Source organism: Oryzias latipes, chromosome 16, assembly GCF_002234675.1.
Source record: "Oryzias latipes chromosome 16, ASM223467v1".
In the NCBI taxonomy this organism is placed as follows: domain Eukaryota; kingdom Metazoa; phylum Chordata; class Actinopteri; order Beloniformes; family Adrianichthyidae; genus Oryzias; species Oryzias latipes.
In genome coordinates, this window is record NC_019874.2 from 4,147,146 (window position 1) to 4,174,937 (window position 27,792).

The 27,792-nt window shown below is 40.6% G+C and overlaps 1 protein-coding gene across 2 annotated transcripts in view; it reads left to right on the forward strand.

Annotated features, from left to right (window-relative positions):
- bckdhb (branched chain keto acid dehydrogenase E1 subunit beta) overlaps window positions 1–27,792 on the forward strand; it is an 80,838-nt gene that overhangs the window by 19,580 nt on the left and 33,466 nt on the right. For both annotated transcript variants that reach the window (XM_023963898.1, XM_004086627.3), the window contains exons 7-8: window positions 2,192–2,289; window positions 4,706–4,816. In XM_023963898.1, the coding sequence (XP_023819666.1) occupies window positions 2,192–2,289; window positions 4,706–4,816 (209 nt within the window). The remainder of the gene's footprint in view (window positions 1–2,191; window positions 2,290–4,705; window positions 4,817–27,792) is intronic.

The window sequence follows — 27,792 nt, forward strand, 5'->3', positions numbered from 1 at the left end:
TCTATTGGTTCATGGAGAACCCACTTTCTGGATCAGCCTCAGTAATTTTGAAAAATCCTTGACATGTGAAATTGTAAATTAGGTACCTCCTTATCTCTAAACTACTGTAAAAATTATTTCTGCCCTACCCATCCTTTGTTTTTGTTTTTACAGCCTTCACTATCCAAAAACTTCCAATCTGACTGTCTTATTCTTCTCTTAAGGGGGTAAAGTTCAGAGGGTTCACCTTCTTCAGACATTACACAGTGCAGCTGACTGGCTTCTTTCACCAATAGGAAGGGGAGGGGAAGTGTTAAATGACCTGAGGGATCCCTAGACAAGTCATAAAAACCAGTCCATCTCACATGAGTGGCATGATGATTTTCAGGAGGTGTAAGCATCTTTGTGCTGCCAGTCTGTTATTTTTTTGAGAAATGTTTTCCATTTTCAACCATTTAAAGTCTCCCTGTGGACCTTACAGATGGGTAAAATTGCGCTATGTGGTAGAAAAATTCAATACCCTGCTCTAGGAAGTTTAGTGGGAAATAAAGAAATGTTCTTGAGTTGCAGCAGAAACCAGCTCTTCTCCAATACTACTGTAATGATGGTTGTATGCCTTTGGAAGCCATGTTTTTCAATGAGGCTGGCCAGCTGTTCAGGAACACTACCGGTACCTAAGACTTTACATGTGATTTTACCAGAAAAGTGAGAGAATTTCATAGGCTAATAGTTTAGACTCATAGGTTCATAGTTTGGATTTATAAATACATTTATTGAAACACTTGAGCTACATCAAGACCTGGTCATACTGTCGACCTGTGTCCTTTTTTTTCATTAATTCCATAGATGGATTTTGTTTTACATTTGTTTTTTTTATGCCCTTTTTGATGCAGATTTTCTTTCAAACCCAAACATATACATGAACATGTGAACATATGCCATTCTGCCATTTATATTCTTCAAAAATAATAATAAAAAGTTATTTATTGGCTGTGATGCTTAAAAACGGTTTCATTTAAGAAAAGCTCTATTTTTTGTTAACATACGACATAAAATAAACAACATTTTTCAGAATATGTAAGTTACATTTGAACATATCTTGTTTTCTTGGGGAAAAGATTCAGTTTCTTTTGCCACTTCTGCGTCACGAGATGGGGTTCCATCTTGCCCTAACAAACATGGGTTTTGTCCGAATTCCTTCCCTACGCACTATATAGTCAAGTGCCCTAGAAATTTCCCAGTTGTCTCTGCGAAATGCTGGTGTGCATCGATGCTCAATAGACCTGCAAATATAGACCACAATGCATTGCGTCGGAACAATTTTTGCCAACATTTTTTTTATTTAAATGCATTTTTAAAAAAACCATCAATGTCTTTATCTTCAGAAGACAGTGGACTCATAAAAAAGCGTCTCAAAACGCTCATATCAATTAGATTTTAACTTGGTGAAATCGATGACGTCAAATCCGGTGTTAAAAACAAAAAAAAGGAAAAGTTGTGAGCATGGTGTCCGAATTGCTTTTAAAATTAAGTGTCACTATATAGTCCCGCACTATATAGTTTTTTAGTAGTTAGGGGTTAGGGTGGGAATTCGGACATAGCCATAGACAGCCATATAGCCTCCAGTTTTGCTCACTGTCACATCTGGACTTTCATATCTTTGTGAAAGGAGCCGAACTTTTTTCTGAGCATCAATCCATCCCCCCTCACTCGCAATCATGCTGTCTAACCAGCATCTTGATGTGGCACACCTGTGAGGGGGGATGGATTATCTCAGCAAAGGAGAAGTGCTCACCATCACAGATTTACACAGATTTATCAACAATATTTGAGAGAAATGATTATTTTGTGTTTATAGAAAATGTTTCAGATCTTTGAGTTCACCTCATGACAAATGGGCGCTAAAACAAAAGTGTTGCACTTACATTTCTGTTCAGTGTATTAGATCTTGAATTAGCATGTTCTGGTGAAAGTAAACAGCCTCTAAGAAGAGGACAAACTCTGGAAAACACATTACCGGGAACTTTAAAGATCTGTTATTTCAATAGTTTGTCATCCGGTCTAATAATTAGATGTAAAAGCAGCTGCATAGTCGAGATTTAAAACCACAGGGGTACATGGTAAAAGGACATTCAGCAAAGACTGTCATTTATTCTGAATGTGAGCTTGCACTTAATGTATTTTTAATGTGTGTGTGTGTGTGTTCCCTCAGTTGAACAGGTTCCAGTAGAGTCCTACACCATCCCACTCTCAGAGGCTGAGATCTTACAGGAAGGAAGTGATGTCACTCTGGTTGCCTGGGGGACACAGGTGGGCTATTCACTGATCCTTGATAGCAGGTTGAAGTCTATCTGGCTGATTTTCCATGGCCACAGGAAGAAAGGATCCGTGTCTCATCTCTGTCAAATGAGGTTTAATACCACAGAGGCTAGCAGTGGATTAAAGTTAAGTCTATCACAAGCCTTCTCTGTCCCAGAAAGGTCTCTCTGCCTGTAGCCTGACATTGTACGTGCTCATACATCTTTACAGCATCACTGCCTTTTGAGCTTTCATTGTGTTAACACATGTGCACACCTTCCATTGTCACCTTTCTTTTCACACAAGAGATTTTATTTAACAGTTTGGTAATAAAAGGTCTGCAAATCCCCAGGAATCATCCCCTGCTTTGATTGCGTCTGGCCTCTTTACCAAGCTTATCCTGTGTGTAATGTACCAACAGCTTCACAGGAGGTTAGAGCCCTTAAGGAATAGGGTCTCCATCAAAGTCATAATTTGTTTTTCAAGGGGAGGGAACACCAGGAAATAAAATCTCTTTCAGTAGAAAAAACATTTTTATTTAGACTTTTGTCTTTTCTTTGGCTGCTAGGGGGCATCTACTGTATGTTGCTGTTGGTTTTGTGGTTGTCTTTCCATTGGATGGTCTAATCTCTCGCTTCTCCACGTGTTGACTATTAAGACTATGAACCAAATAACAAATGTGTTACAGATAGAAAATGGTTCCTATTTGTGTAACATTTATGTTTTTTTGGATTTTGTCCTCATTTTCTTTTTATTTACTAATTCTGACTTTATGGGAACTACAACTGGGATGTCTACTGAACTTGAAATAATCTTTGAAGGCTCTTAGCCTTCTGACTGACTCCTTTTATGTAGGTGGTGATTTGTCACTGTCCTTCTACCAGTTGGCCCAATCACACATCAGAACAATATACAAACAACGTTAATAGCAGGAAATGATTGCAGGCGATTGAGATTTAGCACAATTACACCCACATCCTCCTTACAGTCACATTGCCAAACCAGTGGAAGATCTACAACACAGTAAAAGAAATTTAGGCAGTTATGTGACAAAAAATGTTAACTTTATAATTATTTACCTACCAATAAGAATCACCGATATTCAAGAAAAGTGAAAAACTTATACATCAGTCTAATTCAGGGGTGGGCAATTATTTTGACTGGCGGGCCACATAGGGTTCTAAAATAGGATAGAAGGGCCGGACCAGGCGCAGATGTGTGTAGTGAGAAAGAAATAACATGCAATCTGGATGAAAACATTTGGATTGAAAATTTTAAAACAGAGCATTTTACAGTTTTTAGGTTAAGACTTTTGTTCTCAATTTAGAGCTAATTGCACCAACGGCTTGATTTACCTTGTGTAAAACTTAGAGAAATGCTGCGTTCATGTGGTGTTTGAATGAGTGTTACCTTTTCACCAGTACAGAGTTACGTTCTAAAAATAACCCGTAATCGGTGAAATCCACGGAGTCTGATTACAGACGTTTATGGCAGGGAAACTCCTCACTGCCCACTTTCTACACTTTGTGTATGCTGTTTAAAAAAAGCAGCATAATGGCTCTAAAAGAACGAGCTAAACTGGTAAAGATGAACTGTGAACAGACTTTCTTCTGTTCTATTTGAAAGAGATTTTACAGGGTTTCAGGTTGGAGCACAGACTGCAGAAGGGCAGAATAAAATGTCACGTCTTGATCGTGTGGCCAGATAAAAATAAAAAACATGGGTCTCTGATATTGTTCAGTGGGCCGGACCAAACATGGAGGCGGGCCGGATCCAGCCCGCGGGCCGTAATTTGCCCACCCCTGGTCTAACTGTTTAGGGAACCCACTCCAATGAAAATTGGGTTTTAGGTGAAGGTTGTAGTTTTTTTTCACTTTTAAAAGTGTGGAAAAGTGATGCTATGAAACTAATATTAACAAGAGAAGGTCTATAAGATAACTCATATTAAAGCTTGTGTTGGGGGGGGGGGATTCTGTTCAAAATAATTTGGTTTGGTGTAATCTTGACCTTTAAAGGGTTTTGTCCTGTCCTAATTATCCTGTCTTAATTTTTGATTAACATGGGTACCTGCAGGAGCGACCTGAGATTTTCAGACACTGTGCTGTTTGTTCACTACTGAAAAGGAATGTTTTATGCAGTGCAAGTTCCTTAGCTGACAGCTTTACAGTTTAGTATACATTTGAATTATATGCGTTTTCATTTTCAGCCTTAAAGCACAGTGCAAGAGTTGTTGAAGGTCTATATTTTTTGGAAACTTTTCCAATGATTTTTTAAATAAAATCTATTGGGAGCAGAGCATATTCGACTGTCTCATCTTGGTATATGAATTGAAAAAGGACACTTACTTGTTGTTGCATCATTGAATTTAAAACAAACAAATAAACACACTTATTGCAATGATTTTCTTCCCTTTCATTTCTTTTTGTAGATTCACGTGTTAAGGGAAGTATCTGACATGGCTCAAGAGAAACTTGGAGTATCCTGTGAGGTCATTGATCTAAAGACCATCCTACCCTGGGATGTTGAAACTGTTTGTAAGGTAAGAGAAACTGAGCAATAATCCTTAAAATCATGCAACCTGAAGAGAGGCCCACTGTTGGAGGTATTATTTTTTTATATATGTACATATATTTATGCAAAGTATTGTACAAAAGTTTTAGGTAGGTGTGGAAAAGATGCTACAGCCAAATAATGCCTTAAAAAAAAGAAAATTGTCATTTATTTCTATCACTCAACAACATGTAGTGAATAAACAGTAGAGAAATCTAAATCGAATGGATATTTGGTGTGACCACCCTTTGCCTTCAAAACAACATCAGTACTTTTAGTTACACTTGCTTCAAGAGTCTTTGAAGGAACATCTTTGGGGACTAATCAAAGGTGTTCTGTGGATCTAGTCTTTCTCACATCCTTCTGTCTCTTCATGTAATCTCAGACAGGGCTTTGTGGTGGCAATGCCAGTACTTTCAGTGCTTTAAGGTCTTTATGCTGATAAAAGTTGCATAAAGAATGCTAGTTGCATAATGAATGAAAGATGTTTTCAATGACTTTCGCTGTACGTTTGAGGTTGATGTCCTGCTGCAGATTAAATTCAAGGCTAATTATGTCTCAAACCCTTCAACAAAAATACTGCCTTCCAGTACTGCCAATATTACAAAATTTAACACATCACAGCAGCTGCTGCAATTTTTCGGCACTGCTGTTTCTGTGTGTTTTTGCGCATACTTGAGTCGCTTGGTCTTGTTTCCACATCAGAGGTTTGGCTTTTTGGCTGCAACTGTTCCATGAAGACCACTTTTGGCTAGACCTTTCCAGACATTAGATGGGTGTACTTACTGATCAGTCTTTCTGGTTTCTGCCAGTTCTGAGCTGATGCCACTGCTGACTGTCTTCCTTTTTCAAAGGGTAATAAGCTTGATGTGTCTCTCTTATGTCTCAAGTTTCTTTGGCTGACCACTGTGTCTACCATCTTTTGCTTTGATATCTTTGTTTGGGGAGACCTTGCTAATGCAGTACAACTACCTTGTTGCTCTCTTAAATCTTACCATGACTCTCACAACCTCACCTTACTCACCTTAAGACTTTGGCTGCTCCTCACCCAGTTTGAAGCCTTGTACAGACCAACACAGCTGTTACTGTTTCAGTTCTTAATAAAGGTTTCTGAGTTCTTGATTGGGTTTCTACCCCTGTGTGACATTGATTAGCACCTATTTGATTAATCAAACACCTGAATATAATCCTGCAAAATATTAGTAATATATTATTATTAGTTTATATTTATTACCCTAAAAAGGAAGAATTAATAAAGATGCCCCAAATAACAAAAACTGTCCATTTCAATAGTGGGTATTTCCACTATTTGCAGCAATGACAGCGTGACAGCGACATCTTATGCTCTTCACTAGCCTCATGATGCTATTCTGAGGCAATGCGTTTTATCCTTCCACAAGTGCGTGATGCAGTTCTGCCAGGTGACTTAGAGGTGGGGTACCATCATCCAGTCTCTGCTTCATCTTGTCCCAGACGTGTTCTATAGGGTATACACTAACTTACTCGCCCGGGGAGTAAGTTAGTGTGGAACTGCCACTGCATAGTGGCATAGTGGTTCACACCCACAGCTCCCAGTGAGAAGGCCCTGGTTCCAATCCTGGCTGAGTCCTTTTTGTGTGTGGAGTTTACATGTTCTCCCCATGTATCCATGGGTTTTGTCCACACACACACTGTTCAAAAACATGCTTGTTAGCTTTAAATCGTCCTTTGGTGTGGATGTTAGTGAGTGTTTGGCCCTGCATCAGGCTGGTGACCTGTTCTGGGTATACCCAACAGTAGCTGTGTTGGCTCAAAGAGCCCCATGACCCTGAATGGGATTCAGCCGGCTCCAGAGATGGATGGATATATTTATATAGCAAAATATTAGTGTGTCTGTGTGTGTGTTTTTTGCGGTAGATGCTCGATCTCTTGCTTTAAAATTCTTTCCTGCTCACCCAAGTCGACTAAACCACAAGGAGGCCTCTGCTTGAACTTTAAAGAGATTTTTGGATCTAAAAACCAAGGTTTGAATTAAGGCAGACCTCAAGAATTCAGAAAGTCAGATCAATTGGGAAAATAAATGATAGTCTTCAGCTAGATGATGCATTTTGCAGTTGAAAACAACCCCTTTTTTCCCCCTTTGATTATTTTTTTTTAATGTCCAGGTTTATTTTTTCTTTGGAGGAACATGCATATAATGCTGTTAAACACAACTTGCAAGAAACACTAAAAGGGTTATGACATCATGAAAGGGGGTTGACATTATTACAAAGTCTTACTTGGAAGTAAATATTGTGACTTCATTATTTTGGTGGCTCTGAATGACGGACGACCTATAGTGACTAGATTTCAGTCAGTTTCTTTGCTCTGTGGAGCATTTGCAAGTGATTGTGTTCCATTTTAAATAGTTCCCCTTTTAAAACAACTGCCATGAAATTGAATATTGTGTTTATGTGCTGCCTAAGGGGCCTGATGCCAGGTCTGTCACTTCAAGCATGTCAACAGTGTCTTTCCTGGTCATTTCCTCCAACCAAATGCTACTTAAGCATCTGTGAAGCTCATAACCTCTCAACACGCACAGAACTGCTGTTTTTCACAAAACCAGTAGTCACTACTGCATGCACTGTTGCATACAACCTTGAGAGTTTTTATGTGTTTCTGGCCTCTTTGACAGGTTGAGCAGAGAAGCACGCTTTTAATCAGTCAACCTTTCATCAAATTTTAGTGAAGGATCAGAATTCTTCTTGGTCTAACTTATGATTAATAAATACATCCAGTTGTTTGTTGTTTAAATCCAGCATGAGGTGCTTCCTTTCTTTAAGTTTTTATTTAAAGTTAACTGACCAGATAAATGAAATTAAGGATGACCATTGGCTTGCAGTGGACCTTTTGTCTGGAATAAAGTTTGAATAATTCAATGGTGGAGGGAAGGAAAAATGCATTTGTGGTTATTAATGCTCTGATGACCTTTAGTTTTCCAACTATGGAAGGGATTCTGTAGCATAATTAAAAATAAAATTTAAAACCTTTTTCATTTTCAAAATGAAGCTGCATTTTTTTGACTCAAAATTAATATGAAAAAGCAATCCACCAAAATGCTTTTTCATTTTCTTCTTCAATACTGCTTATTCTGTCAGTTAATTAAAATGATAAAGAAAATGGTATTTGACATTTCATTTTCAAAAAGTTCTCTGGTAAATGTACAGCAAAATTCATTTAGAAATGTTTAATTTGACAATTAAAAGGGATGAACAGAAATGCTTTTTCATTTTCCAAATGTCACTGCATCAAATCACTCAAAATTAAAATGAAAAATCAATACTTCTACTTAAAAACCGCTTACTCTGTGTCATAATATAAACGAAAATGCAAAGAGGGGATTCCATTTACATTTTAACATCCACCCTGTGAATAGTGTGGCATAATTCAATTCCACTTAGCATTTCTAGAGGGGAGGCGGGGCGATGACGTCAGTGCTTTCTCCGTGTGTCCGGCTGCTAAGAGACACAGACATGCTAGGAGCAGTGCAGCTTTGTGTTAGCGGCAGAGAAGAGGGCTTTGACGGATGTGAACTCCTGATGATTGTACACAGCTTCTTTGGACTGCGTAGCAGCGTTTCCTCCTTCCGTGGTCTTCTTTCGGACGTACCCCGGTTCGTCAAAACTTTCCCCCGGACTGTCTTTGTCTTCGGACCGGGAGCCGCTTTTGCATAACGGAGCCCAAAGCCCCGCGATCCGAAGCTCCAGATCGCTGAAGGCGGAAGTGCTGCTACGATCCGAGAAACTCTAAACCAGCATATGAATTTGTGTTTCCAGTGGGGTCCAGACAAAATAGAGGCTGATGTAATTCCCACATATTTACATCCAAGATGCTCATTGCGGCATTGCCCGCACAGAGTTTTAAGTACCTCCACGGCCAATGTTTTTAGCACAAATTAGCCTAATGCTAACCCGTCTTTCGGGTCAAAAAAATGCAGCTTCATTTTGAAAATGAAAAAAGCATTTCTGATATCGACTTTTATTTTCAATTATGCTACAGAATCGCTTCCATATCCAATGGGAGACAAGCTTACCATTGTTTATTTTTTATGCTTGGTATTAATGTTTACCCATTTTAAAGATTCCTATGCTGAATTAATACACCTGCCAAGGATTATTCACCCTTTGTAAGGCTGGCCCTTTGTGATTGCTATTTACATTTAGCCTGTTTCACAGCTCATTGAAAATTGAAATCGTTCTTTAGAGCTATTAGTTTGGTGAGTGATTTGTGAGAAAAAGTGCTGGAAGTCCCGTTTTTTCCGGGCTATAGAGCGCACCTGATTACAAGGTGCACCTTGTAACCCCATCCCATCACATTTTTAAAGGATAAACTACATACATAAGCCGCACCTGTTTATAAGCTACATGAACCCACATTGGAACATGTTGTAATGACCCAGTGCACATCTAGGAACGGTCTCAGAGAGGGAGAAGTAAACACAGATGTAGATTGCATAATCTCCTTTCCAGCATTAAAGCCTTTTCATTTAAACACACCCACAAACAGCCAAACAGCATGGACGTGACTTTTGCCCACTGCTGCCTCACTCATGGTGAGGAACTTTACACCCACGACTCCCCACTTCCCATCAGTGTTAGGGGCTGAAGGTGGGGCTAACCCCCAGGTAGCCACACAGAAGAAGATGAATGATCCTTTATTAACCCGCTCTGGAGGCTCTGAGGGTCCAAACGAAGTAAATAACCGAAGGAAGATTCGCCTTCGGCGGAGAGGATGTCCCCTACATTTTCAGACCACGGTTAGAAAGAAAAAAAGTAATCGCAGGAAAGGTTTAACACATGATATATTTACAAAGAAAGACGCTACACAGAAAGAGTTTTAAATTTTGTAATAATAATAAGTTGTAATAATATACCTGAGCTTTTCTTTCCAAACAGTGCCTGTGATGCGTCAGCAATATGGTAGTAACAGCACTAAAAGGGCTGGTTAAAAAAAACATACCAGAAAAAGTCACTGAGAGCAGCAGTAACTTATAGGCCTCTGCACGGCACGTGCCGCGCAGCGCGTGGGCTGGAAGTTTTCTTCCACAACAGTGACACACTGAACACAGCGCAAACAGGACTGGTTTAAAAAAACATGAACGTAAAAGTCAATGAGAGCTTTTTTCATCTTCCTCCTGTGCACTGAAACCATGGAAGTCTTCCTCCTCAGTCTCGGATTGGAATAGCATCAGATATTCTTTGCCACACTCTGTCAGTGTCTCCTTCATTGTAGCTGTCAGTGTCACTCTGGGCTAAATTCACTCCTGAGCTTTCGTGTCCTCTCCGTCACGCAGCAGACCGGCTTTTCCAAACCCGTTGGTGATGGTGGATTTTTTTACACTGCTTTTAACGATTGCTTTTAACTTGAAAGCTGCGTCGTATTGTAGTGGTGGTCACGTACACGTTGGGTCTAAAGGCAGCAAGGGATTGTGGGATGCGGCCAACATAGGGCTGAGTAAGGGTGTTTCTTTTTGTTGCACCATGAGTGAGGGCCCTAAGAGCAGAAGTGACTTGCATGCTGATTGGCTGCTTGTTGGTGTGTCAAAATAAATGGGCTTGATGCCGTAAATTAGATTAAGCATTCAGCTACTCTTACTGCCTCCACCTCTCTGAGACTGTTTGGTGTTGAGCAATGTATATAACATGCATAGTTCTCCAGTGCTGCCAGTTGTTTGATTGACGGCTCAGATGACTGACGGCATGTGCCGAATGCCCCGTCTCACGCTTACCTTTCCTGCTCGAGCAAGGGGCCGGCAGAAAAAACTCATAAATTAGCCGCATCACTGAATAAGCCGCAGGGTTGAAAGCGTGTGACAAAAGTAGCGGCTTATAATTACGGAAAATAAGATTTCAAAAGTTCTGTTTATGTAATTATTAATTTTTGCTTTTCACAGTTTCCTTTTATTTAATACATTACGTTACTTTTACATGAAGTCAACCCTAAGAATTGGGATGATTAATAAAGATGACTTTCTCTCTTAAGTAACCAGACGAAACAAGTTGCCCGCCATTGAAGTAATGCCAGACATGACAAAACTGCGCTCTGTCTGTAGTATGTTGCTGTAAAATACAATGTATGAAAATAACTCTGAAATAAATCTCCCAAAACTGCAATTTGAGAAGGAAAAAAAACAAAAGAAATAAACATGGCAACTCAAGAAAAGTTCCACCATCCCTTTTCCCTTTTACAGTAGCAGGAACTGTTTGTTCCCAGAACCCGTTACAGTAGTCCCTAACTACTGGGTGCTGCGGTATAGCTCAGGGTTTGGCACAGCTTTAAAGGTCAAAGACAGCAGAGCTGCAGCCACACAATCATCTCAGATCTACATGACTGCTTAAACCAGCAGTAATTGTTCATAGACACTGGACGTAGCTCACCTTTTTTCATGAAGTATTTATTTGTACAGCTCATTATATATTATAATTATATAATTACATATTATATATTATACAGGATATTAGAATTGTTGACTCAGACCGACTTGGATCAGTTTCTGCTTTCTGCGTCCTATGGCTCCCACATGGCGACCTCCGCATTGCAAAAAAATTGCAGACTTAACTGTGTTTATTTCATTGGAGCTGGTAGTAAACCATTTTCACACTCACTTGGTTCAGATCTCCTATACAGTCAATGATATGAGCACTATGTAATTTAAAAAAAAAAATATGACATTGCTGTCTAACAATATGCCACTTCAACAAATTCTACCAACTGTGCTTTTGCTAATATAGGGTGACTTGTAGTACCTGCATAATGCAGGAAAAGAGCCCAAACTAAACTACTTTCAAAGAAACTGAGCTCCTCTGGTGCGTCTTATTCAGTTAAAAGGAAAATTGAGTAAAAACGTTCTTTTAAAGGTGGCTCTTGGCATTTAAACTAATGGAAACATGTTACTTGTGACTTTAAAATGTATGTGTTTTCTGTAATCTAGACTACAAGTCTCTTTGGATGACAGCTTGCTTTTGCCAAATTACCATGTGTGACCTATGAAAAGTCAATTTGTGATGGCTTTTGTCTATAGCTGCATAAAGATATTACCCTGTACGTGTTGACGAGTGCTGCAAATAAAAAAGTTTTTTTTGAGAAAACTATTCTGTACAGATGTTTCCATCTGTTTTTTTTTTTTTATTAGGGCTACGGTGCTGGAGTAGCTTAGCTCATGCGCCAACTTCTTAATTCAAACAATAGTACACCATAGCTTGTCCAGCATCCCAGTGGCTCTTTAAAGTTGACCTTTTGGACAGCTTATTAAGTAGCCGTCAGGTTCAGAGACTATGCGGCAGTGAGATAGTGTGCAGGCACATTCAGCCGCTGGCAGCCAATTAAAATTTTCATGTTGTGTGAGTCACACTTTTATCATTCAGCTAGGGTTGTCTTCACATTTTCACATTCTCCATTGAGATACCTGCGTGTTGCTTTTGATATAAAATGAATGGAAAAAAGATTTATCTCTTACGAAGGAGAAGAGCATCTTTTTGTTCCTGTCGGCCTGCCAGACCCATTCTGGTGGCCATCAGTTCTACTTCATTCTAAATATAATTCAGCCTTTTGTTGATAAATGAGATTTTGGGCAAATATTGCATTAAGGGCATAGACAAAGTAAATGCCTTTATCTCGCTGTCTGGAGCAGGCCAGTGAATGTAGTAGTCATAAGGGAGTAAGAGAAATAGCTGGTTTACCTCTGGCTCAGATGATGTGGAAAGTCTTCCTGTCATGCTTGGTCAAAGCACATGTGGATTTGTGTAAAGATGAAAATGTTGCATATGAGCTTTGTAATTTTTTCCTGAGGAGACAGTTTTATTCTCCACAATTTAATGACTTTTGTAGTTTTTGACATGGGACTTTCGCCATCATTTCCATGCATTCTTACATGAAAGAACATTTGCTAATCTTGGCCAGTTTAAGAAGAACCTTTCTTTTCTTAACTCTCATTATTCTTTTAGTCGGTTGTTGGCTATTTATCCTCTTTTTAAGGATTTCCAGACTCCAAATCTGGCCAGTGGAGAATCAGGATGTCTTGCCTGGGTCATCCTGAGTACAGTCAACACTTCATTAACTATAACTGGAGATGACTCTTTCCACAGCACCGCAACAGGTCCTGATGTGCAGAGCATGTGCTTGACCACTTAGTTTAGTCTTTGACTGTCTGTTTTAACAGTAGTCAATGTGCTAACAGTTAGCTGAGGTGAAGTGTTATGTTTAGTGGGGATATTCGCTAATCCCAACCTGATCTGTTTTCTTGTTCTTCATAAAAGCTATAAGAATCATGTTGATGTCAGTACTTAAGTTTTGGTTCCAGATCAGGTTACGTACTACAATAGAACATGAAAAAAGAGATTTATTTTCCACATCTCACCGTATTTTGATTAATGGATTCATTAATTTGATTTGAAAGTACTAATAACATGTTACGCCCCCTATGTGTCTAGGGGCACCGAGGCGGCATAACATAAAAAAAGTAAAGTTTTCAGCTAATAAGTTGACTGCAACACAAAACACCAAACGAATGTCTCCATAAAAATATGACAAATTTATTTACAAATAAACAACCAACAAGAACTAAAAGTGAAGCTAAAAGGTTTCAGGGTGAACCCAGGCCAAAATAACAAACAAAACCCCACCTAACTGAAACATGTAATCTTACCTGTACAAAGGAAAAGGAAAATAAAGACAAAAACTAACCTCCTTAACCTAACAAAAACAGGAGAAAACATGTACTAAAGAAAATGGCAGTTCACCCCTACAGCTTCACTTAATAAATAACTATAAACCAAAAGACTAATCAGAGTGGGCACAGACAAAACTACGAAGGACTACGAATACAAAATACAAAAGTGCAACACACAACTAAACAAGAGGTGAAATCAAAAACAAAAAGAGAGAAGAAAAGAGAAGAGGGCCAAGCTGCAGTGGAGACTGTTGCAGCAAGGCCCCCTTCCCACCGGCTGGAGGTCCAAGTGGTGGCTTTAAAGGCTGCCCCCACCAGCTGGTCCAATGGGAGGCCACACCCTTTCCACCACACCTGGAAATAATCAGACACACAAAGATCCACAAAAAACACAAGTCCCACTCTGATACAGAAATAATACACAAAACACAGAGCAAACAGAACCAAACAAAACCAAATACGGCCACAGCCGTAACAAACAACATAACAAAATGAGGTCATATTTCACAGCAAGATGTCTGATGCCAAGAGTCTGGCAAGGTTGAAGTCTAGAGTAAAAAAACTATTTACTTTGTGTTAAGATGCTCTTTGAGCCTACAATTTAGTTGTCCACTTTTCTGCCTTTTTCCCTGTATTACCACTAATTGATACTGGACCTGTTCAGTAATGTAAGCATGCATTTTCTTTCCACATCCAATGTGTAACCAGGGATTTAACCTCTTAGCATTGCAAGTCTATCCTTCTATAAAGTCCCCAAAATGCTATTTAATCCATTAATACAAACCTAACTGTTTGCACATTAATGAACATATTGGAATATGTTCTAAAAACAAACTTTTTACTGCCTAGTTTCAAAAAGTAATCACATTTTAAAATGTAATTATACCTAATTCGGGTGGCGGAGGTGAAGAAGTAGAGCAGTTAACCTCTGATCGAAAGATCGCAGGTTCGGTTCCATGTGTTGAAGTGTCTCTGGGCAAGGCAAATGTGTGAGGGCCAGCATTCTTCAAACCCTTATATCATTCAATGCTAATGAACTATTTAATTGAATTATAATAATTAAATAATTGATTTTATGGCAGTAGCCTGCGGGCCAATAGAAATTTAAATGTGGGCTGCATTTGGCCCACTAGCCGGACTTTGGACATGCCTGGCTTAATGGTACAGACCGGAAAGTGCTTTGGGCCTTTAAGGAAGGTAGTAAAGGGCCATATACAGTGCCTTGCAAAAGTATTCGCCCCCCCTTGAACTTTTAAACTTTTTTGCCACATTTCAGGCTACAAACATAAAGATATAAAACTGTAATTTTTTTGACCAGAGCACCTTCTTCCACATGTTTGGTGTGTCTCCCAGGTGGTTTGTGGTAAACCTTAAATGACACTTTTTATGTAAACCTTTAAGAAATGGGAGTCTTCTTGCCCCTCTTCCATAAAGGCCAGATTTGTGCAGTATACAACTGATTGTTGTCCTATGGATAGACTCTTCAAAACTCAGCTGTAGATCTTTGCAGTTCGTCCAGAGTGATCATGGGCCTCTTGGCTGCATCCCTGATCAGTTTCTTCCTTGTTTGAGCTGATTGTTTAGACGGACAGCTGGGTCTTTGTAGATTTGAGTGGTCTGATACTCTTTTCAATATTATCACTTGCACAGTGCTCTTTGGGATGTTTAAAGCTTGGGAAATCTTTTTGCATCCAAATCCAGCTTTAAACTTCTCCACAACAGCATCTCAGTCCTGCCTGGTGTTCCTTGTTCTTCATGATGCTCTCTGTGCTTTAAACAGAACTCTGAGACGATCACAGAGCAGGAGCATTTATACAGAGACTTGATGACATGTAGGTGGATTCTATTTATCATCATTAGTCATTCAGGTCAACATTGGATCATTCATAGATCCTCACTGAACACCTGGAGAGAGTTTGCTGCACTAAAAGTGCAGGTTGAATAATTTTACATGCCCAATATTTCAGTTCATTTGTTAAACAAGTTTGAAATATCCAAAAAAAGTAATTCCACTTCATGATTGTGTCCCACTTGTTGTTGATTCTTCACAAAAAATTACAGTTTTATATCTTTATGCAGCCTGAAATGGGGCAAAAGTTTGAAAAGTTCAAGGGCGCCGAATACTTTCGCAAGGGACTGTATATAAATAAACCGTTTACCTTTGAATAGTATTTGGATTTTAACTGTCCAGTCTATATTTCTTTGATTGATTGAAGGAAAGTTATTTTTTTCACCCCAACATCTTATTAAGCTTTTCCTTTACTAGAGGTGAACATAAAAATGAAAAGAAGGGTGATGATGTCTGAGGCATTAAGCCTGCGTGACTTAAAGGAGAGTATCCTTGCAGAACAGTGTGTCTACGTACATGTGGTCTGCAAACAGAAGACATCAGAGAGCTCAGGGCCCGGTGTTAGTCTTTCCAAATTCATCAGGTCTGGTGACAGATTTCTTCAACTGTTTTTGTGAACGTGTGCAAACGTTTCTCCCTAAGGAGATGTATCTTGGCTTGCACCTCTGCTAAATTATCAGTGACAGCAGCTCGGACTGGATGTGAGCCCTCATTGTGATGCAAGCAGTTTGGCTGAACCTGCTCAACCTTAAACAACACATGCATGAGGAGTCACACAAGGACACCGCCCACTGCTCCAGCATCTTCAGTTTTAGAGATTAGCGTGGCATTATATCAACCTCAAACAAAGACAGAACTTCCTTGATGGTTAATGGAGGTGGAGGAGGTGCAAAGAAGGGTTATTAATAAGTAACGTGCATCAGCATGTGTTCTGCTTCTTGGAAGTGATGCAAGTCTAATGTGTGTACTGTATGTTGTACAGATTAGGCTGTCGTTATTATGCCTTTGCTCTGTCTTATTGCTGAAAGCTGTAAAGTGCACCTTGTGTCAGAGACGGCAGGTAAACACGGCGTGAGGAAGCAGCCGGCAGCCAGGCGGGACACACAGCACTCCACTGTGTTTGTTATTCACTCAGTTAGAAAAAATAACATGAAAGCAAATGTACTCAGGACAGGAAGTCACTGTGTTTTTATTTGAACACCAAGTTCAAGGTGATTTTTTCTGATAGACAGCTGTGGACTATAGTCACATGAATTTCCTTAAACAGCCTTGTGGTAAGACTTTTGTGATCTGGAGTATCTACTTTAAAGGGGTAAGGGTTTTTCCTTTATTAGTTCCTGAAACAAAAATCAGATAATAGATAGACAGTACGTAGATATAGCAGAGCCGCTGTGGGCTTGTTTGGGTTAGTTCTGTGAAGAACTACAAAGTCGCACTTCGACGAGGTCACAACAACAACGCAGCGTGTGTATACAGTGATACACAAACACCAAGACGTGCACTGGAAGCTAAGTAAGAGGCGTTTTCAGCTGAGATCAAATAAAGCGTTCCAGCAAGTAAACAGTTGGACCTTTGGTTTTTACATTTGAGAACACGACAATAGTTATATAGTAAAAATTTCATTAACACAATTAAAAAAACCACGCTATTATGTCTGTAATTTACGACGGAGTTTTAGGGCCACGGTGAGGAAAAAGAATTCTGGCCAACATGACGAGATTAAAGTCGTCATGTCGACTTTAATCTCGTCATGACGAGAAAAAACTCGACACAAAGTTTCGAGAAAAAACTCGTCGTGTCGAGATAAAAGTCGAAATAAAGTTTCGAGATTAAAGTCGCAATGTTGCGCGAGAGCAGTGAAGTTGAGTCTTTCAGGAGTATTCAGTGTTATGGCTAATGTTAGTGAGCTAGTGGCTTATTTAAGAGTTTACGACAGAGTTTTATGGCCACCAAAAACTCGTAAATTTACGGGAAAAAATTCATAGATTAAAAAGGAGAAAACACCGAAGTTGTCTGTTTATCGGAGCCTAGCTTGAAGATGAAATATGTTGAGCCTTTTTGGGAAGCTTTATTTCCGGATTATAGGTTTAAAACAAAGAGATTCTGAACCTTTTGGCGATTCAAAATCAGATTTCTTTCCGTGTAGCAGTCTTTCCGGGGTTCGGTGTCAGTAAAGCGGAGTTTCATCTGTAAAATAAGGAGCTCAGAGAAACGTTTGGGTGTAGAGGACCGCTGCAGCCTTTATTCTCCTTTTCATTCACATAACCTGAAGTTCATCTGTCACATTACGTCATGAATCTGTCATCCGATCACCAATGCGGAAGTAAACAGTGTTACATACGCCCCCTCCTGCAGATGAAGCGACCCATTTGATCATTAAAAAACAAAGATGAATGAAAATAGTCTGTTATATTAGCATTACAACGTTGAAAAAGGCAAAATGTGCTCCTCCTCCTCAGACACACAAACGTCACACAAACATAGAGATCTGGTCTTCGGTGGAGGAAGAAAGGATTCAAGCAAACAGCTGCAGGGACACCCGATGGCTTCATCGGGCTGCAGTGATCCTGCAAACCAACCATCAATAAATAAAACTTAAATGAATCGTAAATCAATCAAATGAGCCTCCAGATATTTGGAACGTTATCAATAAACATTCAGCTCACCTGTTCAACAAAGTTTAGTCGGTCTGCTCTACTGCTGCACGGCGTTCACCTGCTGCTCTGCATGATGCTCACTTCCACAATAATCTCGTAAATTTACAAGTTTTTTTCTCTCTCGCACAACATTGCGACTTTAATCTCGAAACTTTATTTTGACTTTTATCTCGACAAGACGAGTTTTTTCTCAAAACTTTGTGTCGAGTTTTTTCTCGACATGACGACTTTAATCTCGCCACGTTGGCCAGAATTTTTTTTTCCTCACCGTGGCCCTAAAACTCCGTCGTAGTAATTAATTAATTGCGATTTAAGCAATAATTCGACACCCCTATCTTAGAATTTATGTAAGAGGCCTGCTGATCAACGTTAAAAAATAAAATCCAGTTGTTTCATTTTTCTTGTTTAAATCCAGACAAATTATTTTGTTTGAATCTGTCAGTAAAGATATTTGATTAAAATTGGCCATTTTTTTCTAATCACTGACAATAATGAGACCGGTTTTGGATCATTATGTCACATCTGGCAGCAGTTGAAAGACGTTTTCATTACTTTTGTGTTTACAGCAGAATTATACAAATGCATAATTAGAAAATGGAAGAAATCCAAGATCACTGACGATCTCCCTCCACCTGAGGCTCCATGGAAGATCTCCATGGAAGATGTCGGGTGCGAAGGATCTTAAGAACATTGAGGAAGCAGCCCAGTGTTGGCAGATACAGAGCTACCAACCCTTGAGATGGTTGTGCGTAAAAATACCAGTAGATCATCAGTTTCTGAAATACTAGCTGAAAGACTAGCCTGTGTGGCACCAACAACCATGCCACGTTCAAAGTCACCTCAGTCACCTTCAATGCTCGGTTGGCTGATTAGAAATTTACTGTAACAAGCAGTTGTATGGGTGTGCCTCAAAAAGTGGCAGGTGAGTCTACATTTTATGTTAAATTTAAAGTCATTAGTAACCGGTCTCTGTTGCTTAAGTACTTAAAGCTTTCTAAGCTCATTTTATGGATCATTTTAGATCCTCAATATGTGAACCAAGGATTACTTTCATTCCATTTTGAAATATAAGATCTTTATCTATCAAGCAAACACATTGAGTTGTAATTCTTGACCACCAGCAGGTGGCCACCAGATGAATGGAAAAAGAAAATCCTTCAGATAAGCTGAGATACATCATTATTCTCATTGCACAGTGTTACTTCGTACAAAGTACAATGAAATTGGAATACTGTCCCACATCACTGCAATTAGAGAAGAATAATAATAAATAAATAAATAAAAAGGGGAAGAAAAAAAAGAAATAACTAGTTTATATTTTTACAAATGACCTGGTGTTATTGTTTTGCGTTGATTAAAGTTATTGCCCGGTTGTAAAAACTGTCCCTTAGTCTATTTGTCCGTACTCTCAGCACTCTGAATTTCCTCCCAGAGGGCAGCTGCTCAAACACCTGGTGTCCTGGCTGCAGTCCCTCAAGATGCTGCATGCCCTCTTTAGACAGCGAGTGTTGTAGAGGTCTTTCACGGAGGGAAAGGGATGGCCAATGATTTTTTTGGGCAGTGTTTAAGACCCTCTGCAGTTCCTTTTTGTGTGCTGGGGTGCAGCTGGAGAACCACACGGAGATTCAATATGTCAGCACACTTTCAATGGAGCAGTGGTAAAAGACGGTCAGCAGCTCCCTCTTCAGATGGGTTTTCCTGAGAATCCTCAGGAAGTGGAGGTGCTGTTGGGCCTTCTTCACAGCCTTTGAGGTGCTGGAGTTCCATTGGAGGTCTGCATCTATGTGCACTCCTAAGAACTTGCAGCTGGGCACCCTCTCCATACATTCCCCATCAATGTAGATGGGCTGAAGGTTGGACTTCTTCCTCCTGAGGTCAATAATTTTTTCTTTGGTCTCTGAGATGTTGAGCACCAAGTTGTTGTTTTCACACCACCCCACCTGCTTGTGGACCTCATCCCTGTATGTTGTCTCATTTCCACTGGAGATGAGCCCACCATGGCGGTTTAGTCTGCAAACTTAATGACAGTGTTATCTGGGTGGATGCTGGCAGAGTCATATGTATACAGGGTGTACAGAAGGGGGCTGAGCACACAGCCTTGTGGTGAGCCAATGTTGATGCTGAGAGCTGTGGAGAGATGGGGACCTACTCTGACTCTCTGGACACGGTCAGACAGGAAGTTTCTGATCCAACAGCAAATGTTTTTGGGAAGTCCAATGTCCAGCAGTTTTTTGTCAGTCTGGCTTGGAGTATAGTATTGAAAGCAGAGCTAAAGTCAATGAAGAGCAGTATAGCGTAGTTCCCCTGGTGTTCAAGGTTTGAGATGGTGGCGTGGAGTGCTGTGACAATGGCGTCCTCTGCATGCAAACTGAAATAGGTCAAATGCCGTAGTTGCAGTCATGCAGTCCAGCCAACAGACTGGGGTTGTAGGATCAACATTTCAGCCCAGAGTGTGTGTGTGTGTTTGTGTGTGTGTGTGTGCGTGTGTGTGTGTATATATTGTGTAGTATTGTTTAGTATTTTGTGTCTAGTATAAAATACTGTTTATGTTCTAATCATTCAGTAGTAATCAACTTTTGCAGTATTTTCAGTCTAAAATACAATGTTTACGTATTAGCAATTCAAAAACTACACAGTAAGAGTAAACAAATCTTTGTGAGGAGATAGCTTTGTCTTGTGAATTAATCTTATTTATGAGTAGAAATCATTATAACAGATGAGACGTTTTATTATGAAAACAGAAAGTAGCGGCGATCATGTTTCGTGCTCTGCTATAAACCGTGTAATAGAGGGTAGCATGACATTTCTAAAGCACGGCGGGCTTAACCACTGTGGAGTGAACGTTGGCCCCTGGTCTGTGGGCAGCGCTCGAGGAGCGCATGCTTCAGGACAGCACTGCTGTCTTAATGGGCTTGGATCCCTCGTGGCAGGACAGCTGGGTCTCCGTCTCGCTCCCCATCGAGGAGGCACATGGGTTGACCCGGGCCTAAATAAACACTCCTGCGAGCCAGAGTGGTCCTCCGCCAGCAAGAAGACCCTTTCCAATGGCAGAAAGAATTTGCACTCGGTCTATTTAAACACGTATAGCAATGACGTATGCATCAGAGGATGTTCGATTGGCTGTTCTGCATGTCAACCAAGTCACATACTTCTCAGGGATGAAGATGATTCGTTGGGAGATTTAAAAACATTTATTTTTTGTTTTGTGTTTTTTTTTTTACATTTATCTCTGATGGCCCACAATCTACCAGTGATTTCCCAGGTCATTATTGTAAATAGGTACACATTCTTTATTGCTTACCTGGTTAAATAAAGGTTAATTTAAAAGATTTTAGCCCACATGTTGACGTAATGAGCACCCCTGACTTCGGGCCTTCAAGGAAGGTAAGTATAAGCCATTCACCATTTTTATTCAGAAGGAGAAGAGCAGGTTTATAGGACATTTGTTGACTCAGCTTTTACTTTGACTCATTTTATCAACTTTTCTTGATAATGAGAAAGTGACACCTACTCACTAAACTTAACCTAAAACCTTAAAACCTTCCTCATGGTCCCTCTGTGTTTGAATCTAAAGTGAGAACTCATGACACAATCTCCTATCAATGGCCTTAGATAATAAAAGTCATAAACAAACAAGAAAAAACTTTTTTGGTATCCAAATGTTAAAATCCTAATAGCACTTGTCTGTTACTCTTCTGCCTAATTAAAAACTTTTACCCAATAAGCACAAACCCGCGGTCTGAGCACCAGCCACTCCCAATCCATGGAAATTAGTGGGTTCTCACATTGTGACATGGATAAGTGAGAACAGCCCCTTACAGGAAGAGTCTGCTCTTCCAGCTCCGCCCCCAGTCTAACACACACACACACACACACTCACTTTCTCCGCGGAGCTAGCGGTGATCCAGAAAAACAATTTTATTTCATATGCACAATACGCACATCCATCTTTGCAAAATTCGGATGTTGCTTGTTTTCGTGGGCGAAATGCAGACACACTGCAGAGGCCAACTCTAGGTTGACGTCATAAAATGGGCGGCACCCACAAGGAGCAAAAGTTTGTGCCTTAGAGATCAAGTTGTCTTACTTCCGGGTCGGAAAAGAGCGCACAAAAATAACTAAAATTTCATTTAAAATTTGTTCTTTATTGTGCCAAAGGCTTAAGAAAAGCATGTAATAGGTCCCTTAAGAAAAGAAATTATAGTCAGATGCTAATGTAATTGTAGAGTTGTGGGTTAGATAATATTGTATAGATATACTTCATGTTGTTTCTCTTTCGGCTTTTCCCATCAGGGGTCGCCACAGCGAACGAATCGCATGGTAAACTTGGCAATGTTTTACGCCGGATGCCCTTCCTGACGCAACCCTCTCAGAGCAACCGGGCTTGGGACCGGCACAGAAGTAGATGAGGGAACAGGGAGCAGCCCGGAGTTGAACCTGGGTTTCACGGACGGAAGGCGCCGCAAACGTGCACGAGCTAAACCGGCTCCCGTATACATATAGGTCATAAATGCTAAATTTAAATGAGCCTTTGGCTTTCATTAGAGTTTGTCAAAATGTATTTACATTTATCAATAGGAACGCAAAGGAAAAGAAGTAAAATGTAATGAAACTGGCACAGTGGCTTAAAATTCTGGCTCTGTTCTGTTGTTCCAGCCATCCAAGTTTGTAATTACAGTATAGGAGCTCTAAGGACCCAACCAGCACTGCAAAGTGGGGAAAGTGGAGATCGTTTGTTTTATGTGTGCCATTACAGTTTCATGTGTCACACTTCAGCTGGGTTTTAGTGATTATATTTGTGGAAAATGACTCATGCAAGATGGGTTCAGCTGCTTATTCTGTTTTCTGTTCTTTTTACATCTGTAAAAAAAGGAAATGACGTCCTAGAGGCGACTCAAAGTTTTTGAAATAATTTGTCTGTTAGTATTTCTTCTTCAAAAAAATAGTTACGGTCATTGATAATTTTTGAGGTTAGATTGTAAATATTTTCTAAGTGTACTAATCTGTCCCACTTGCCATCTCAAGTGTCCCTATCTGGGAGTCTCCTGACCACTTTTCCATTCTCCCCTTGGCAGTAGTAGCATATCACATATTCCAGTGAGGCACATCAGATTTCTCAAATTCTTCACAGTCTCACTCATTGGGGAAATGAGGTCTCTAAATCTGGCTTATTTACTTAAAGTAGAATTGAAAAGACATACCTGTTCTAAAAGCAAACTCTGAATTTTAACCACGTTTGTGCTTCAAGTGGGTAGGTTTCTTGACTCACCAAGCTGCATTTGTCATTCACTTTGATCAGTCACACAAAATGATGTCTAAACCAGGTATTATCAGTGTTAAATTTATGGAAAAATAACAACCTTTCGTGCAGGAAAACCAGTTAGTTTCAAATCTATTACTGCTGGACAGTCAGTGTTGGCTAGATGTTAGATTTTAATAATGGTAAAAGTGAAGGCTTTAACTTTCAAGTGTAGTATTTCAAACACTAAAGCACACCAGAAGTGAGTTATTGATGCTCATCTTAGAATTTCATTAGAGAAAACACTTCAGCAAAAGGGCCTTTGGCTGAAAGCTTGAGCAGATAATGATTCAGCCTTAAGACTAATTTAGGGCCCCTTGGTGGGGGAGGGTGAGGGGACGTCACTGTGAGTAATCAGGAGATGTCCCCTTAGTGCCCTACCCGCCAATTTTAACCGCACCCCCCTTAGTACACACACCCCTCCCCCCTCAATATATACATCCCAACATAAACACACACACATGCACACACACACTCTCTCAAACACACATACACGCACACACATTTTGCAAGGAAGGTGGGACCTAGGACCATCTGTCCCCTGCCTCTTCCCTGGTGGGGGGTACGGGCCCCTTTGCAACGGCGGCTGTGTCCCCGGGGTGCCGGCTTCCTGGGCCCGGCGGTGCTCTCTCCGCGCGGTGGGGGGGTTCTCATTACATCTGAGCCGGGGGTGTTCGTGTCCCTGGGGGGTGGGTTCTGGTCCTTGCTCCTGAGTGCTGGGCCCCGCCAAATTTCCAACTGTGGCCGAGCCTGGTCGGGCCATATTTACAACACCCCTTGTGGGCCCTCTTTTTTCCCCGGGGTTCCCCCCTCCTGGGCGGGGGCGGCGGGCCCCTGCCTCGCTCCTCCCTGGACCAACCGTGGGCCGGGCGGATGGCTGCCTGGAGTGCGGAGTGGGTCTCCCTTGGGGGGTCCTGGCTCGTACCTGGGGTTGGGGCGGGGGGATGCCCGGAACTCCTGGGTGGTGGTGGGGTGCTCGTCTGGGGCTGTGGGCGTCCTTCTCCGGCGGGGCCCTGCGTTGGGTTCTCCCGGCGCGGCGGGGGGGCTGCTCTCCTGGTTGGGCTGGGGCGGCGCCCTCTTTCCCTCCGTGCCTCCCTGCTCTCTGGCTCTGGGGGCCTTGCGGCGGCCCTGCTGGCCCTGGCCTGGGTGGCGGGCTTGGTCGCCCGGGCGGCGGTTGTTCCCTGCCGGTTCCCGTGTGGCGTTGGGGGGATTCCGGCTGCCGCTGCTGGTGCGGTGGGGGTCTTGGGGCGGGGATGGCTGGGCACTCTCCCTCCTTCTTTTCACGTTCCACCATCCATTTTAGAAGAACATAAACACTCACCTGAGCACAGGTGTTAGCTCAACAGACTGAATGACTGAAATATTTCACACTAGTTGGTTTTAAGGCATAAGTATGCGTGTGAACACTATCTGTTTTGTGTACATGTCGACAGGTGGACATTTTTGCAACTAACAGGTGTGTTTATAACATTTGAGTGTGTGTGTGGACAGGCTCCGCCCTTTTTTTGTTTTTTTTTACATTTAAACCTTACCATAATGATTAACAACCAGTAAACTTGTTGCTTTATGCTGCTTCATGGTCTTATCCCCCTTCCCCTCCTATTATCACCCCCTACCCCCCCTCTCTCTAACGTCCCTCTCTCTTCTTCCCCTCTTTCCTTTTCCGTCCGGTCCAACACCAAAGATTTTCAGACATGTTCGAAATTAATAAAGTTTGGCCTCAATTACAAAAGGGGTTTATTCAGACATACCTTTGGTTTGTCTGAAGATTAATAACCCCTCTTGTTAAAGTAAAATATGTCCAACCCAAGAGGCCCTCAGCTCTCATCTGTCTGCCTAGCTGTTGGACAGGACAAGTTAAAAAAAAAGAAAAAAAAAAAGACTAATAATGAGGCTAAATGGAAAACACATCAGGTCCGAACTCATGAGGCCAGACATTTAGGACATCCACCCACCATAAAAACAGTTTAGATATGTTTTTGGGGTTTGCTTTTTAGTGAGACAATCAAACAATTACTCGGATACAATAAACTTCAAGAACTAAATGATTGTTTAGCGCCCTAAGCGGTATTCATTGTTACCTGTTGCTGTGTTTAGACTGCTTGCTCTATGCTTCTGACCCATTTTACTTTCTTTGTCAAATTTTTTTTCTATTTACTTCAAAAGCTCTATATTTATACACATATGCTACTCCAAATCACCCCTTCAAGACATAGTTTAGACATTTCTACTACCAAAAGCATTGCTGTGTTATCTTACATGTGATTTTTATAGGCCTGTAAAAATTGTTTATTGATTTTTACTGCCTTACAATTTTCTCTTATAGCCTGCGGGAGCTTCACAAAGAGCTTAGATGTGCAAAGTTAAATTGATACCCAGCCTGTAGAGTGGTAAAGTTTCTAAAGGTGGTGTGTGTGAGAGGGCCTGGGTGTGCTGTAGGGAGTAATTTAGTGAACTTGACTTAAATGTTATCTTTGTAGAACATTATGTTATCTTTGTAGAACATTATTTCCTTTAGCTTCACTAAGTAATAGTTTGACTCTCTCAGTGTTAAAGCCATTTTATGTGTGCCTTCTTTTTCTTTCTCTCTGCATCTTACTCGCCTTGTTTCTGTCATGAAACAGAAAATTGACACAGAAAAAGAAAAAACAGAAAAGTTGGCGCAAGTATTTGTTTTCCTTCCCAGCACAGTTCACTGTTTAGTTTCCCCTCTGCTCCCTTTTTCAAGGCCCCAGACCCATTTGTCTCGGTGAACACATGTGGCATATGATGTGGATCCTTCAGAGGCCATGCAATTACAGGGTTGGCAGAAGCAGGAAAGCAAAGTGCATCCAGTGGCAAGAACAAGACCTTGGGGGCGGCACTAAGCTTCACTGAACAAAACATTCTGTTACTGTCGTGTTTTGATTAACGACATGGCACAGGGAAAAGCAAGAAGTCACCGTCTATTAACTCATCTGTTGATGTTTGTGGAAATATTCAGCGTTAGCACAGTACGTTTTCTTTTTATCATCGAAGTCTAGCTAGTTTGTTCAAAATAAAATAAAAAATACACATCATCAAAAAATGAGTGCTCTTTTTGATACACTCGACCATGTGACCACCTACTACAGAGATTAGAAGAACTGACAGTCATCTCCGACACTGCCCTTGAGTGGCTCTAATTTTAAAAACAGGAAATATTTTTTTGAAATTGGTAGCAATTTTTTAGACCAACTTGCTTCAAAATGTGGGATTCCCTTAGGGTTAATCCTGTGACCCTTTTAATTCAATACATGCTACTACACAGAAATAATTTATTTTACCACATACTGCAGACGACACCCTGATTTTCATTTCGTCATTGCATCCATCAGATCATGGAGTGGGTGCAGAAAAAACTTTCTACGGCTAAACAGTCAAGACTGAAATAATCATCTTTGGCCCAGACTCCAATCTTACATGAAGGATGGCTTAGCACCAAAGTACATTTCTAAAACTTTGTCTTATGAGAACTATCTGGAACTGTGAGAAGCTCAGGGACAGACCTTCTGTTGAAGTCAAAACTAAACACATTGAAGCAGCTTTTCAGTTACATGCAGCTAAAACTTGGACTCGTTTTTCTGAATTGCAAAGATCAGGTCCATACTAAAGACTTTCTCGGATAACTTAGTGTATGACAGCTGTAAGTTATTCACCTACTGTATTCTCCTTTGTTCTTGTTGTATAGCGATTGTATTATATTTGTGATTGCTGTTATGGTCATAATTTTTGATTTTTCAATTTAGCTATTCTTATTTTCTCAAGCACTTTAAATTGACTGACATATGAATTGTGCCACAAATGTCAATATATGAACTAACTTGACCTTTTGTTTTGTGAAAATCAATTTTATGTTTTGGACATTTCCAAAGTAAAACTTTAGGTTTTTGGGAGAATGGTTCTTAGTTTACTCATTTGACCTGGTATTAAAGGTCACGGTTTATATATTGTAAATTGGTATTGGTTACCATATTTGCTATCATCTGCATAGTAGATATAGGCAAAATCCAATTCTTCTGCTATGTCTTTAGGTTGCTACCTTTGGGAGTTGCCACATCAAATGATCTGCTTCCATCTTACCATCTCCTCTACATCTTCGTTTTTTTTTCTTCAGTACATCCACTTACCTCCTCTTTGGTCGTCCTCTTGGCCTCTTTGTAGCTACAACTTCAGCATACTTTTACCATCACTATCACTGTCTATCCTCTCATTGTGTCCAAACCATCCCAATCGGCTTCCCTGCGTTTATCTTCATTGTCCATCCTTTGTGCAGCTGTTCCAACCTGCTTGGACTTGTCTCTTCACCTCTTTCCTACACCGTCCATTGCTGTGAACTGTTGAACCTAAAGACTTAATGTCCTCCAACTTTTTCGCTTCCTCCCTGTGACAGAGCTGTTCCAGTGGAGTCCCTCTGGTTTACATCAATAGCAATGAATTCAATTGTGCATCTCCT